The 15,095-nt window shown below is 38.6% G+C and overlaps 2 protein-coding genes across 3 annotated transcripts; one reads left to right on the top strand and one right to left on the bottom strand.

Annotated features, from left to right (window-relative positions):
- The first annotated feature begins 914 nt into the window (after positions 1-914).
- On the top strand, positions 915-8,280 carry themis2 (thymocyte selection associated family member 2). The gene is made up of 6 exons (XM_044206694.1): positions 915-1,071; positions 1,494-1,634; positions 1,709-2,134; positions 3,714-4,915; positions 5,094-5,211; positions 5,852-8,280. The coding sequence occupies exons 1-6, from the start codon at positions 969-971 to the stop codon at positions 5,962-5,964; spliced, it is 2,103 nt and encodes a 700-aa protein (XP_044062629.1). The 5' UTR covers positions 915-968; the 3' UTR covers positions 5,965-8,280.
- Positions 8,281-8,711: 431 nt separating this feature from the next.
- Positions 8,712-15,057, bottom strand: rpa2 (replication protein A2). 2 transcript variants are annotated; one of them, XM_044206700.1, is made up of 9 exons: positions 14,939-15,057; positions 13,633-13,727; positions 13,235-13,336; positions 12,428-12,541; positions 11,752-11,826; positions 11,237-11,347; positions 10,643-10,780; positions 10,087-10,181; positions 8,712-9,230 (listed from the first exon to the last, which is right to left on the bottom strand). In XM_044206700.1, the coding sequence occupies exons 2-9, from the start codon at positions 13,705-13,707 to the stop codon at positions 9,143-9,145; spliced, it is 798 nt and encodes a 265-aa protein (XP_044062635.1). In that variant the 5' UTR covers positions 13,708-13,727; positions 14,939-15,057; the 3' UTR covers positions 8,712-9,142. The 2 variants fall into 2 exon arrangements, with proteins under 2 accessions (XP_044062635.1, XP_044062634.1); XM_044206699.1 differs by lacking the exon at positions 14,939-15,057 and adding an exon at positions 13,940-14,100.
- Between the last annotated feature and the right edge of the window lie 38 nt (positions 15,058-15,095).

Below are 15,095 nucleotides of genomic sequence, written 5' to 3'. Positions count from 1 at the left end.
ACAGACCAGGCTGATCTTTGAGACTGTTGTAGGGTTCATTTGGAAAGTGTTGTGGGTTTTGTCAGATGCTGTGAGGGACTGCCTCATCATGTCTCAGAGGTGGGGGGATGCTTAGTTTACTCTACAGTGCAGATCGGCAGAAGGAAGTGGGGGTGCTGTCTTTTTCTACTATGTGTATGAGGTAGTTTGAGACAACAATGGGTAAATTATCTGTATTAAGGATATGTCATGGGCTTTGAAGGGCACCGGGACCAGGATACATATGGAGAGAAGGGTGGTTTCCCGACAGCTCAGGGAACCCTTTTCTGGCTTGGCTGGGTGAAACATGTCTGCCCTTCCTGTCAAGCATCAACCATTATTGTTGTGTTTGGTATCAGCACTGTGTGACAGACTGGGGGAGACTTTCTATTCGGCCCTGTGTAATCTGTCCACACAGTTGTTACATGATACAAAAACGTTGTGTTTGCCCAGGCTACCAAGTTGTCCATCTGCTTGACGTGCTAAAGCAATGAGGGGCTTTTAACAGTCTTTAAAGAGATTAGATTTTGTCCATTTGAGAGTGGAGTACATTATCCCTTGGGAATGTTATGTGCACACAATGCAGTATTTGCAGTTTCCACACTCACTCACACATGCACACACAAATGCAAATTTGGACACATTTCCAAAAGTAAACATCTTAGAGTGTCTTGGTCTATTTTCTTTGGGTGATAACAAAGCAACACTTTATGTTGCAATCATTTAAATAAAAATAATTCAGTCATTTTCTTTCACAACTTCATACTATAGCAGGGCGTAAGTCATCTCACTTGGCCGCCGTCTGTGAATGCAAGCATTGTGCAAACAGCTCCTGTAACTTCCTCATTCGTTTTTGTGGTTTTTGACTGAGAAAGTATCTCCCTTTTATGCTGCTCTTGTCATTTGCCTTCTGCCTTCATTTTTGATCACAGCACACTGAGGCAGCAGTGATGGCATGCACGACTGCTTTGCCTCTTCAGCAATTAATTGCATCATTGGACAATACATGTCTGCCAAAAATTCTACAAGTTTGCTCTGGAGTGTATTTCCAAGGTAGGCCGTTTATTGTTTTATTTATTGTTAACTGAAACTGTGAGTGTAAATGAGGACAGAACTGAAGAGATTAGATCACTAGAAATCGTAACGTGTCTGGATGTCTGCATTGTGTCTGTTTGTATCTGTATGTATTGCATACATTTATATCTATACAGTATACTTGTTTGCTTCTTTTCTTAACCCCAAATCAGATGTTACTGTAGCCAAATAAGACAGTGAGCAATTGTTATAGTTGAAAAGTTGGTATTGTTCATGAGTGGTAAATAGAAATATTTCATATTAGAGTACGTAAGATTATGTCCCAGTTAAGAAAAATAAGAAAATGTGTTATTTATGCTTGATATATCTGCTCATTACTGAATGTTGATCTTGGGGTTTTTTTTGTTGTTCCTCGCTCCATGTCGCACTTTCTGTTTCAGGGTCTATATATGAAATTTCTGGGAGTGAAGTGTGCTTTTCTACTGGGGATCTAATAAAGGTCATTGGCATTGAGCTCCTGTCAGTTTGCTGTGAAGACATCAGCAACAATGACAAGTTTGAGCTGCCTATCAACCACACAGGTCGGTGTGAGCTTCTCTTGAGAACTGTTAATTTATTTTGCTGCTGACCACTGACATTTGTCGCTGTTTCTCAGGCAAGTTCAGGGTTGTTCCGGAGGCGATGCCTTACAGTACAGTCGAGGAAATGATGAGCCTGAGGCCTGTGGGCCTGGAATCCAGCCTTCCCTTCACTTTCACCAGCCGCTCCAAGATGACCTTTGGCGATTTCACACTGGGGGCCGGGAGAGCTTTGACAGTGGTCTCCATTGAGCAGCGTGAGGGCGAGGAGGATCAGGTGCGCTGCCGTGTTCATGGACAACAGGACGCCTCTGCGGAAGTGTGTATCCCATTTTCCTCCCAAGGGGAGTTCAAGGAGTGTGAGAGCGATGAGTGCTTCACTTTGCGGGAGATCATGTCCTCACCTCACCTGTGTAGTCGAAGGTTTCACTTAATCAACACCACCAAGTGTGAACGGCCCCTTATCCTCAGTCCAATATACCAGGTCCACGCCATCATGAACTGTGAGAATAACCTACTTTTTCATTTTCATTTAAAAATAATTTAAAAATAAATAAATTATCTGCATCTTACATACATAATGTTTTTTTACACATTAACACACATTGTTTATCTGTTGATCAGCATTTATTAACATTTTGTGTGTAAAGTACAAGGCAGAGGTGGGTAGTAGGCTAAGTAATGACTTACATTTACTCCGTTACATGTTAAGTCACTTTTTTGAGTAAATTGTAGGCTACTCGTCGGAGTAGTTTTAATACAACATACGTTTTACTCTTTCTTGAGTATTTTTTTAGAGAAAAATCTTTACTTTTACTCCGTTACATTTGGATACATTCATCGCGCTACTTTTATTTATTCATTATTTTATGCATTCATGCACATCCGCGGTCTGCTGGCGCTCTGTTCTCCTACCTTCCTAATATTTACACCAAAATTCCACCAGACTGTACTGACACTGAGCTGACAGAGAGAAGTTAAGGGTCTGTTCTGTTAATGCTAGTACATTTAATAATATATACTCACAGTATATCATGCTTCAAAACTACTAGGCCCACTACTTCTGCTTTCTGCCATAATGTAAAAATTAAAGGTGTGCATTTAACTAGTTACGCTCATTGGTGTAGTCTGATGAAGAGAGACAGAAAAGTAGAGACCAATTTATGCACACGAAAAAAAGAGACAAACTACTTTTATTTCATGTGGACATGTCTGGTACAACGTTGCAACCACAGATGGTCCTCCTCGTGTATTTACTGGGCAATTAAAGATTAAACGTCACAGCATTTTCTCCTAATTAGCCTAAATGAGTCATCTGATATGAGACATTTTCAGAGAGATGGATAGACCTGGATGTGTTGGGCTCACATCTGATCTGTGGCTGTCTGTAATGAGTATAATATTAATGTAATGTTTTGTGATCACACTTGAGAGTTACAGACTGGGAATATTGTCCTGGTGTGTTATGTGGCAGCTTATCTAATCAGGAGATGATGACTTGTCATTTCATCACAAATAAATACAGGTGTATGTTCGCTTCTTTACCTTTACCTGAGGAAGACCATCTGTGGTTGAAATAATTCCAGTCATATCCACATCAAATAAAAGAGTTGGGGGGAAAAGACAGTATTATTATTTTTATTATTATTTCTTAAGTTACTGGCTACTCAAGTTATTTTTTCAGTAAATAGGCCTACTTTTGTACTCTAACTCTACTCTTTTACTTCTACTTGAGTACTTGTTTTTGCAAAGTAACAGTACTTTATGTGAGTACAGTCTTTTGGCTACTCTACCCACCTCTGTTCACAGGGACCATATTTTTGCATAATGAGTACTTTTACTGGCGATACTTTAAGTACATGATGATGATTTTACTTTGACGTAAAATTTTAATTGCAGGAGTATTTTTACACTGTTGAATTGCTACTTTTACTAGTAATACTTTTGTTTCTAGTAAATGTTCTGAATACTTCTTATATCACTGATGAAGCATACTGTACTCTGGTTTCTGTTGCAAAGATGCAATTTGATCAAGTGCCTCTACTACATTTTCTAACATCATTTCTCTAATTTTTTGTACAGTGAGGAAGAATGTGTTGAAATTTCCATCCAGTTTAGAGGTGGATGTGGTTGATGTCACAGACCTGTGTAAGGATGTGAACTTTGTGACTCCGCTCAGTCTGACAGAGGTCCTTTCCCAGCCAGCTGAATCCTTCCCTACAGTGGTGGAGATATTGGAAGGCCCAGAGAGCCGCTCTCTGTTCAAGTGCAGTTGGCTGCCAGAACTTAGCCAGAGCAGTCACCTGATTTTCCACAAGATAGAAACCTCAGCCATGATTTTATTATCCAGCCCGAAGAGCCGAAAGGCACAGCAGTACTTCTTGGTATCTCACCAATATGGTGGACGATTTCGGAGGCGGCCAAGAGAGTTTAATTCAGTGTACGAGCTGTACGTTGCTTCAACCCAGACACCAGGTCTGAAGGTCAGTGTAACAAGGAACTGTGAGGAAGTTGAGGAGGAGGGCCTGCCTGCCCTCAATGTAGGGGAACAACTGGAGGTCCTTTGCTGCGATAGGATGGAGTTGCCTTGTGAAAGCAGCAAGGGACAGAAGGAGTCCATCGAGGCTCTTTTGTGTCAGCGTCTCCAAGAACCATATGATGATGATGATGATGATGATGAAGAGGAGGTGAAGCAGGAGGATGAGAGAGAGGAGATCTTTCTGCCTCTGTACATGCAGGGTCACTTTGTGGAGGTACTCGCTGATAACAAGAAGTACAGACTCAGGGACTTGGGTAAGGAGTTTAGTTTGCCGCTGGATGTTAAAGTAGTGAGCCGTGATACTGAACTTGAGACTGATCCACTATTTGGGTTTGCGTGTCTCAGGATAGAGGGGGCTTTGTCAGAGCCCATCATCCAAGCAAGCTTTCCACACAGGCCAGACCACTGTTTCGAGATCCCAACCCAGTGGCTTTCTATGTCTGTAAGTTTTACCAAGGACCCCCTGCCATGGCCTAGCGGTCAACCGCCAAAGTGTCATGTGGACAGGGTTACTGAGGTGACAGACTCGTTCTTTTATGAATTTCGCAAACAGGAGAACTCAGATGCAGCTCCTCCACCTCGACCACCAAAGCGAAATCTGTCATCTTCAAAGTCTTGCAAAAAATCATCATCAAAAGTGTCGAAGAAATCATCCAAACATCGAGCAAAGAAAAGCGTCCCAACCAAAGAGTTAGCCGATTTGACTTTGAAAAGCAAAAGAAGGCCCCCAGCTCCCCCACCTCCAGTAAGTATGGCTTGTGGTTCAATATTAATGTGTTCTTGTCATGTGTCTCAAGTGAAGAAAACATTCTCACACTAACATCAAACTATGCTAACGCAAGATGCTTCCTCTTTGTGCTGTGGTAAAGAAGTAATGTGTGTGATAAAACTGAACGTTTCTTCCTCTTCCTCCTATTGTGCAGGCTATCTTAGATGATCAACCTCCACCAGTTGTACCCCGAAAGCATTCAGCGGCTGAAATGGCAACAGGCAAGGCTCTGCCAAACACATATGTGAAAATGGAGGAGTCTACGAAAAAAGGTGAAGCTCTCTCTGCAGACTGTATCACCCAGGTTTCAGCCATACTGGCAACACCAAAAGGATAATTCTGATGCTATTCTATATTGTCATTATTGTCAACAATCCCATGAAAAGACCAAAACCAACAGTACTGTCCAACTTCCCCTCCCAGTCTGTGGCAGTCAGTTCCAAGCCCATTTGTTTTACCTCAAGCGAAAGTGTAAAAATTTAAAAATAGGTCACAAATATATAGTTTAATTTGAAGGGAAAAAAGGCAAAGTAACTTGTTAAACAGAGGGGCACTGTAGTTTTTAGCAAAGGTTACTCAAGCAGGAGCAAGTAGTGCATTTGTTTGGGACTATTTTCAGCTGTGGATTAATACACATTTGGTGCTCTATTTATGGCACCAGGACAGTGTATGTGGGATTGACTCAAAATAAGTGTCTGTGTTCATGGTAATGAAGAAACATGTCACCCAGTGAAACATTATGGCTCAGTGAAGAGTTTTTAATATTTTGGAGGCTTTGTCCACACAGACAAAACTTGTCATTAGGATCAATTCATTGTCTTTTCATTGGATTTGTTGACAGTTTGAAAAATACAGAACATTGCAAATATAGAATATAACTAATAGATTAACTGTACCCCTCTTTTCCCCCAGTGCCGCTGTGTGTCATCGAAACAGATGTGGACAGCGACCATGACTATGAAACTGTGGATGACACTTTGGTGACAATGGTGCAGAAAGCACAAGAGAATGTCATGTTCTACTAAAAATGTTACTATTACTGCCACAGCAAAATATCACATATGAGCGGTGGGAAATTAATATAAGAGTGACTAAGGAAAATGTCATATTGCAGTTTTCAAGCTCTCCTACCGTGAATCATTTCATGCCAATGTACCAAGGCATAGTCTTATATTGTGAGACTTAAGTCAGACCAAACCTGTCCATGAAATCCTAAATATTGTGCTGAAAATAAACATTATAACATAAGGTTATATATTTCAGTTAAATATTAAATTATTCAGTTATAAAATCCTGACAGTATACTACATCCGTAAGGACCTATGAGATAGTATGCAAGAATTATAGCAACCCAGTGGAGCTTTTGGTGACTAGTGACAGTATAGAAATGTTTTGATAAATGGGTCACCCTCTTGTTTTTATCATGCGATCTACCAGCATGCACACAAAGTGCATGATTTAGTTTTGTGGACACTTCAGTAATAGCAAATGTTTGTCCATTTCAAATGTTTGTTTTTTTTGGCATTTCATCTTTATTGACAGTGACAGTAGAGCGAGAGAGAGGGGGTGACATGCAGCAAAGGGCCAGACTAACACCTGGGCTGTGCGGTAAGGACTCAGACTTGATACGTGGGTGAGCGAGCCCACACAAATATTTGATGTTGAGACAGCATCCTCAAGTGTATTGAAAAACAAAACACCCCTGCTTCTCATGTGGTCAGCAAAACTCTTCTTTCTTTAACCATTCATCTCTACGCTCAACCCTCTTCATCCTCTTCAAGGCTTTAGGTGACTGTAGCTGTACCGCCTACATTATACCACCTTCAAACTATGACTGAACAAATACTACCCTTGTAGCATTTATTGTTGTAGTATTTGTATGATATAGAACCTTTGTACTTTTTGTTCAAACTTGTCAGCAAGTAGTTGATCTAACTATATGGTAGTTTTGGATACAATGCCATTATATAGTGCAATACTAAGCACTTACTGTATAGCGTGCATTCTGGAACAAAACAGCAACGCTCTACAGTATACAGTAATACAGTCTATACACCACAAACAACAGCCTTAAAAATGACCAGAGTTGAATCAATAGCTTGTTGTCTCAAAAAATGCATTTATAAGCATCACAGATGTAGTAATGGGTTACATGTGATTGTACAGACATTTAATGTATATGTCAAACTCCTACCATATTTATGCAAATTCGAAACAGAGAGGGCTTAAACCAGTCCTTGCTGGGAGGCAGCGGTCTTAACCATAAAAACGACAAAATGGCAACTCTGCAGCTTTTCACCTGGTCATGGATTCTAATACTAGCAATAGCAGAAGTTCTCCTAGCCGTCAGTGCAAACTAATGATCTGAGAGTACAAAAAGGTGCTGCACATTGTATCAGATCCTGTTTTTTTATTTTTTTTATTTGTCTTTGAAAGTAGTCATTGGTGGACTTGTTACTTTTCAATTATATACTATACTGTGGACTGACATTTTCCCAAAGAAATGAATGTAGGTTTTGAAACTTTTTTTGACTAATGGGCCATCAAATTTCAAAGACTCGCTGCCAAAGAGATAACAAAATAATATAGAAGTTCATTTTGTGTATCTTAATTATGTGTACCATCTCTTTTCTTCATTTCTTTTTAAGGCAGAAACCATTATTTCAATTACAAACATACTCGATTATAATTTTGTCTGGAGTTGAATTTTGTACTGAAGACATCTATTGTAAAAAAAAAAAAAAAAAAGTGGCTTCAGAATGCACTCAGACCTCTTTGGTTTATTCAGATTTTGTTAAAAACCTTTTTACTGTGTACCAGTGGGACCTTATACACAGATGTCTTGCCTACATTTCTGCATCATGCCCAGTCAACTGAATTTGACACAGGTGTACACCATCAAGTAAAGACAAACATCTGAAGTCTGACCCTAACATACAAGATGCAATATTCAGTTTGGGGTGTCACAGCTAAATGTGTGAATACACATTAAATAAAGTATTTCTGTATTTAAATCTTAATAAATTTGCACTAATTGCTTGTTCTACAAACAAAGTGTTTGTGGCAAAACATTCTTTTGCTAGTTAGAATTGTGGTTGAGGCAACATCCCTTCCTTCCATGCAGCAGATTGCTTTTAACAGATAAAGCAGTCCAACAGTGTAAGACATCTGTGGTCATGTCAGAGTCATATGTAAAAGTGAAAGAAAACTGTAGTTAAAATGTACTTTGTTTACTTTCGTAATTGTTTAAGATCGTACAGCTCAGTTTCTGTCTCTTCTTAAATTGAACTGACAGAAATTCCATGAGACCACAGTGCAAATCACACATTTAGTGTCAATAAGCAGCCTCCAAAAACTCACCCAATAATATCATTAATTCAATGCTCTGCTTTCCAGCTCAGAGGTTTTCTATGGTTGTAATACAGTAAATTACTTTACTCTCTAAATTCATTACACCACACTGTAAATTTTATTTTTCCCTTTAGGACTTAAAGCTGAACTTCTCTTACTTGATGACAGGCAGACTTATGCAATCTGTATTTAAATCTTAATAAATTTGCACAAATTGCTTGCTCATCATGGAATTGTGCATGGACAGAGGGGGGTAATTGTCTTTAATGAAGGTTTAATGCAACAATGGAAAATTGAAAAGGCTTGAATAATTTCTAAACCCACTGTACAAGACTGTATTATTAAGAACTAACGTTATTTTGTTAAAAAAAAAAGTGTATGTGTAAATTATAAAACAAAGATTCCTGAAAGATGACCCAACTGTATTTTGTATAATCATTTAATTTTGGCAAAAGTAAGTTATATACACAAAAATAAATTGAGTGCTTTTGTTCCAAGTCTTTAAAATTACAAAATGCTTTACAATGGAGAGGAGGGAAGTACAGAATAATAGCATTAACTGCTTCTTCAACAGCAACACCTTTGGGACTTGCAAAATAGCAGAAGCAACCTCAGGAATACAGGATGTGTAAACCAAAGATCCCGCCAAACCTTTAACATGTGTTCTTCAACTAACATCAACCACAGTACATTAACAGAGAAGAACTCAGGATTTCACTGTTTTGCCACATTAATGAGGTCAGAGAAGTTGTGTTTTAGTTGATAGCTTTCAGTTATAAAACCTATACTAATGACTTTTATCAGGTTCAATTCAAATAAGCAACCCCACTGGTGTTAAGAAGGTTAAGGTTTCTAATCATCATTGTCTGTTGATTTGTAATGGTCTTCGTCGATGGTGGAAAAGATGTGACCTTCATTGCTTAGGAATTCCACTGCTTGCCTGTTAGAACACAAACAGAAACATGAATAGTATTTTTGAAGCACTTTTTCATATAAACTTCAAGCAATGCAAATAAAATTTTTCAACTTATTAAATAGTCTGAGACTTCTGATTTCCGCTATCTTAAACGAAGAGGTCGCTTTTTGACACATTTACAGTTGGAACAATTAGTCGATCAAGAGAACATTAACATTAACTATTTTGATAATGATCGTTTAAGTCACTTTTCAAGCAAAAATGACAAACATCTGATCGTTCCTCAAATAATCTTACATTATAGTAAATTCAATAATTCATGGTTTTGGACAAAACAAGACATTTGTTACTTTGTAACTGCTGAAGCCTCATATTAGCTGCAGATAAACTCTGGAATACATTTTAACACAGAAAGGGTACTGTAGATTTTGAAGGTAGAGAGACATGAAAAAATGTGAACCTATCCTTTCAATTAGAGGGAGCAGTCACAAGGCAAATGAACTTCATGTGTTCAAAACAAAGAAAGGTGCCTCACAAGAGATGAAAAAAAAAACAAGGCTAGTGATATAATATAGTATAAAATCTTGGTCTTAGAGTTAATGCACATAGTAAAAATGAAGTATAAAATGGACACAGATTTGGGATACAAAAAGGTAATAAATAAAAAGACGAGAAAAGAAAGTGTTTGAGAGTTTAACATAATCTTCTGCTGACCATGAGGGCTAGTCATTCTGTTAAAGTGTTTGTGGCAATCCCTTCCATATAACAGATTTCTTTTAACAGATAAAGCAGTCACTGTACTACAGTAAATTAATTCATTAAAACACCACGCTGTACATTTTATTTTTCCCTTTAGGACTTAAAGCGGAACATCTCTTACTTGATCACAGCCAGACTTATACCGCTGAGTCTCTGCTTTAGGTCCTGAATGCTGATGCCCTGCTGGTCTGGGCAGCTTCTTATCAAACTCAGCACCTTTTGAGATGAACAATGACATCTTAAAACATGCACACAGTGTCAAACTGGAAATACAGAAGCATCATTCCACTCTAGCAACTACTCTTTTTGAAACCATTACTTATTTGTTTTGAGTGAGCTATTTTCATGTAATTCATTAGGTACAGTAAGGATGGACCGGAAGTATGAGACACAATCATTGACAATTTCTATATCTAGTTAATGTTCTTATCCACATTAATTTCTAATTGTTGAAAGTTGAAATTGTATTGCTTTTTTGGTTAAAAAGTTTTAAATTATATTTAATTGCAAAGTCCATAAATTAATAGTAAGAGTCATTAATAACAATTTAAAGTTTCATTGTCAGTGTCAGGTCAGTATCCAGGACACACTGACTCTCTGTGCTTACCTATATAGTAATGGAGTCAACCTTTCTAAAAAGTAGTGTATTCTAATATTAATATATAATTTAGGCTCACCTGATTCTGGTTTGCGCTCAACCCATTGTTAGTCATGTCGTTAGCACCTGCATAGCCCCCTCCCATCCCTCCCATGCTATCAATGCCCGGCCGTGACATGGGTGTGACATGGCTGCTCATTCCTCCTCCGGCACCGGACTGAAAGAGAAATAAAACTAAATGAGGGTTTTTTTGACACATTTCCTGGTAATAGCACAAAGAACATCCTCAAACATAAATAATGACAACAGCCCATTCGACTATTCTATGTTCCTCAATTGGAAAAAGGCTGAGAAAAGCAAATTAACACAACTACATAACAACAGTGTTGGTACATGCTGAAACCAGGTACAGTATACTCTCCTCATATAATAGTTGTCCAACAAACATCATTTTAAGAATGTCAGTGCTTTTCAGCTTCAGATCGATGTGTTTTTGGTTATCAGTATCTTCAAAGTGATGCCATGTTTATACTAAGCTGATTTTCTCAATAATAATTTAAACCAGGCAGTCTTTAACATAGATAGTATTTATGCAGGCTGATCGCTAACCTGACTTCTGCGTTTGCAACAAACAATAAAGGCTGCTAAGGTTTATGCTTAGGTTTTCTCTCACCTGAGGTTTGCTGAGCACCATGTGTGCTTGGACAACCTCCAGCATGTGTGAGGTGATTTCATTCATGTCGTCCAGGGGCCTGACACTGAATGCCACAACAGATCTGTGGTTCTGAGACAGAAAGACAAAGACACACACCCTCAGTCAATCTTGAAACAGCTGAATTCACAAAGGAACTACACGGAGTGAACAGTTCTGAAAGCCATCTCTACGTATCCTCTTCACAGCAAACTGCGTTGCATGTATTTCAATAAACAACCACAAAAACAATGTTGGTCAGTTTACCACAGCCTTCTCGAATGAAACCAAGTAAAATTCAGACACATGGCACACCATAAATGTGAATAACACTTCCAAAACATAAAACTTTCAGAGTACAACTGCTCATGAAACAAGCTTATATCTACCAGCAACTTAAATTTCACACGGTCATGTGGCCTCGCAAGGGATCATTAAAGCTACGTTCCTATTTGTTTCTGGGTGATGTGGAGAGGATTTTAGGACAGTAAACTCACCTGGAAGGAACGCAGATTGCCAGAGACTTTGACATACGTGCCAGGAGGCAGGACAGTGCTGTCCATACTGGGGTCCTATACAAACCAAAACAACAGTGTTGCTAAGGGGCTTGGTTTATGTAGTTTACCAAACAAAGATATGCTACAGCTCCTGAACAACTTGTGGCAAAAAGTGTGGGATTATTGCCACAGCACTTTACATCGCATGTTACATTAGGTCTGGGTCTTGATCTTACATTCCTAATTCATGCGGTTATGAGTGTCTCTGTCCTTGCTATGTTATTTATGTATATATTACACATTTTACCTCATGCACTTTGATGTTTGCACATCATAATAATTACATATGTGATCTAATGTGCCTGTGCACTAAAACTCCTTCAGGTTTATAATAAAATTGAGAAGTGAAATTCATTGCTCACCAGAAATATTCAAAGATTATTCTTATAACTAACACTTCTTAGAAGCAAAAGATCTCACATCCAAAAATAACCCAAATTGCAAACTTGAACTTCAGTTGAACAGGAAACCACCAAAGATGTGGCCTTCACGGTATTGGGTTTTATTTATATTTTATTGACAAATGATTCATGCTTCTCTCACAAGTGACTGAGTTTAATACAACAGCAGAATATTCCAAAATTGTATGTGCAAGGGTAAAATCACCCTCACTGACCTCTGTGTCTACCCACTGCTTCACATCCATGGGAGCACCTGTCATATCATCAACCTTGTACTGGATGTTGGTCATGGATTTGTCTGTGCTCCTGATGACGCCCACAATTGTAACCTATGACACAGAACATTAACTTTTATCCAACAGTGAGATCAAGAAAGTTAAATGGCTACTTTCTTATTATAGGGGTGTAACAATATGCTGCAGTGCATCATCTCTTGATTTAGCACATATGGCATCAAACAATTTGTCTCTTTTTTTCCTTCAAAAAATGTGTTAATCAATGCAGGTTGTGGGTTTTTGGACAATTTTCCCATTTTTCTCATAATATCTATTGGTCAAATAGCTCACAAATATTTTTAAAAGAAAGCTAACAATTATTATATTATATTATATTATTAATTCTCCCAGCACTGGGTTGACTGTTAACTAACTCATCCGACAACTAGGGATGCTACTAACAATTATTTTAATTATTGATTAATCTGCTGATTATTTTCTTGATTAATCGTTTTTCTTGTAAATTGAATATCTTTGGGTTTTACACTGTTGGCTTGACAAAACAGGTAATTTAAAAGACATCTATGACTCAGGGAAATTGTGATAGGCATCTTTACTTACTTTCTGACATTTTTTCTGTCAAGACCCCCTTTTAGAAGCCAAAAAGTTTCATAACAGAAAACAAAATGATAGAGATCAACTGATAATTATAATAATTATTAGTTTCAGCCAATTGCAACACTGGACACTATTGATAGTTATTTTCATGTTCTGCCACCGTGCAGTCCCTGCTTTGCTTCAGCTTACCTGGGCAACTTCCACATCTCCTACTTTGAAGGCCTCATCAGCCTGGGAAGCAGACATCAGCTGAGACACTGTGCAGGGAATTATCTGTGTGGCACGGGTTCTCTGCAAAACATACACACACACACACACACACACATAGGTTGACTGTTGTGCCTCACTATCCAACTGTCAGTCAGTGCCTCCATCAGTATTCAGGAATATGGGCACAAATGTGTAAATGGGAAAGAGGGGCCAAGTTTATGATAGGTTGATAAACCTCATCTATTTAAAATATGAAAGTGCAATTTTATGTATGATGTTGTAATTGAGGTTCAGCACATTTTTATGGCTCTATGTCTGTTTCAAGTTTCCAGTGATTATAAAGACGTTGTTGTGTAACGTTAGACTTCAGTACAAACCCCTTTCTTCTCTCCTCCCTGGGATAGGGAAGGTGATGCAAAGCCTCCTGGAGACTGAGTGTACCCTCCGACCATACTCGACTCACTGTACCCTCCTGGGAAAAAAAGAAAAAAGGCTGAGATTAGGAGCCGTTTATTCATCGTGCTTCCCATTTAAAACACTAATTTTCGCCAACTGACGTTAACGTCAAGAACACAACAACAAAGAGGCAAGTTAGTAATCAAGCTAACGTTAGCCGCAGCCAGAAAATATTAACAAGCCGGCCCGACCACTTTATGAACATAACAGTGTAGACACTAAACTCACCCTGATTCCACATGTTGGCACCTTGTTATTATATTGATAAAATCAAATCTGAAATGTCAATAACACTGTGGAGCAGGGACGATAGCCGCACGCTGTTCTATATACTTCTTCCTTGTGCACTCCCGCGCGCCAAACACAATGTACAGCGCATGCGCGTAGCAGAAGTCCCGCGAAACCTACACGGGGGCACCAAGGATGTTGTAGCCCTGATTTTCGACTGTCAGACAGTCTTTCCTCTCTGGATGTGTTCAAATACCATCTTTGCCGCTAAGATTGGCGACTCCAACTCTCAAATATGGCCTTAACCATACCTTTAGCGCCTATTTACCCAATATTTTGGCTCATATAGCTTAGTAGGGGTGGTACACAGCCTTGGAGAAAGGAGTGCCTGAAGGATATAGCTCTGGGAATAACTGCCAGTTTTCAAATGAAGCCACGGCTTTGCTGCTTTCACGTCCTGTTGGAAATATTGCGTGTATTGACAATCTACTCTATCGCTGCATCCGTGGCAACTGCTGTGTGAACATTATCTACACTACATATAAAAGTCTTCGTTATTAAATAATCTAACTTTCTATAAACGTTAGGCGGCATAATGTATATTTGTAGAATAACGATAGGCATACATATTCTCAAGCTTTAACTATTTTGGAATTCTAAAATGTCTACCTAATATCTAGTTTTTAAATGTTATTCTGCTTGATTAACATCTTACTGTCAAAAATCAACTGTAAGAAAAGATATCCTGTAACAATTTCAAAATTACAACCTCCAATCCGGGAAGTACGAGCATCACACGAAAGCAGCATAAGCATCTCAAGACTTGTTCTACCTTTTTATATTTAAAGACATAGTACATTCACACCGTAACACAAATGGAAACATTGACACACCGATCAAAGAAAATAAAAAACATGCACCCATTTGTGCTGTGAATATAGGTCTACTGTAAACTTAAAACTGACATGCCATCAAGGGCAAATGTAAAAGTAGACCTACCGATTTTTTTCTTCAGCCTACATAAAAATAGTTCGTATGGGGGGGATTCAGCACTCAAGTACCCGGATTAGTGTAGCCTATCTGATGCCTTTTTATGGCATTCTCAAATCTGTAGCCTAGCTATAAATAGGCTACATAGTTTATTGTCTAGTCATTG

The sequence above is a fragment of the Siniperca chuatsi genome, linkage group LG9 (assembly GCF_020085105.1).
Source record: "Siniperca chuatsi isolate FFG_IHB_CAS linkage group LG9, ASM2008510v1, whole genome shotgun sequence".
Taxonomy (NCBI): domain Eukaryota; kingdom Metazoa; phylum Chordata; class Actinopteri; order Centrarchiformes; family Sinipercidae; genus Siniperca; species Siniperca chuatsi.
This window is presented reverse-complemented; position numbering and strand designations above follow the sequence as displayed.

Bases quoted from the DNA above. Each gene is read 5' to 3' on its own strand.
- themis2 (XM_044206694.1), top strand. From the start codon at position 969: ATGGCATGCACGACTGCTTTGCCTCTTCAGCAATTAATTGCATCATTG. The intron at 1,635-1,708 runs GTCGGTGTGAGC...GCTGTTTCTCAG, and splicing joins GCTGCCTATCAACCACACAG to GCAAGTTCAGGGTTGTTCCG. The intron at 5,212-5,851 runs GTGAAGCTCTCT...CTTTTCCCCCAG, and splicing joins GGAGGAGTCTACGAAAAAAG to TGCCGCTGTGTGTCATCGAA.
- rpa2 (XM_044206699.1), bottom strand. The intron at 12,542-13,234 runs GTAAGCTGAAGC...TCTGTGTCATAG, and splicing joins GAGATGTGGAAGTTGCCCAG to GTTACAATTGTGGGCGTCAT. The intron at 10,182-10,642 runs GTGAGCCTAAAT...TCATCTCAAAAG, and splicing joins TGAGCGCAAACCAGAATCAG to GTGCTGAGTTTGATAAGAAG.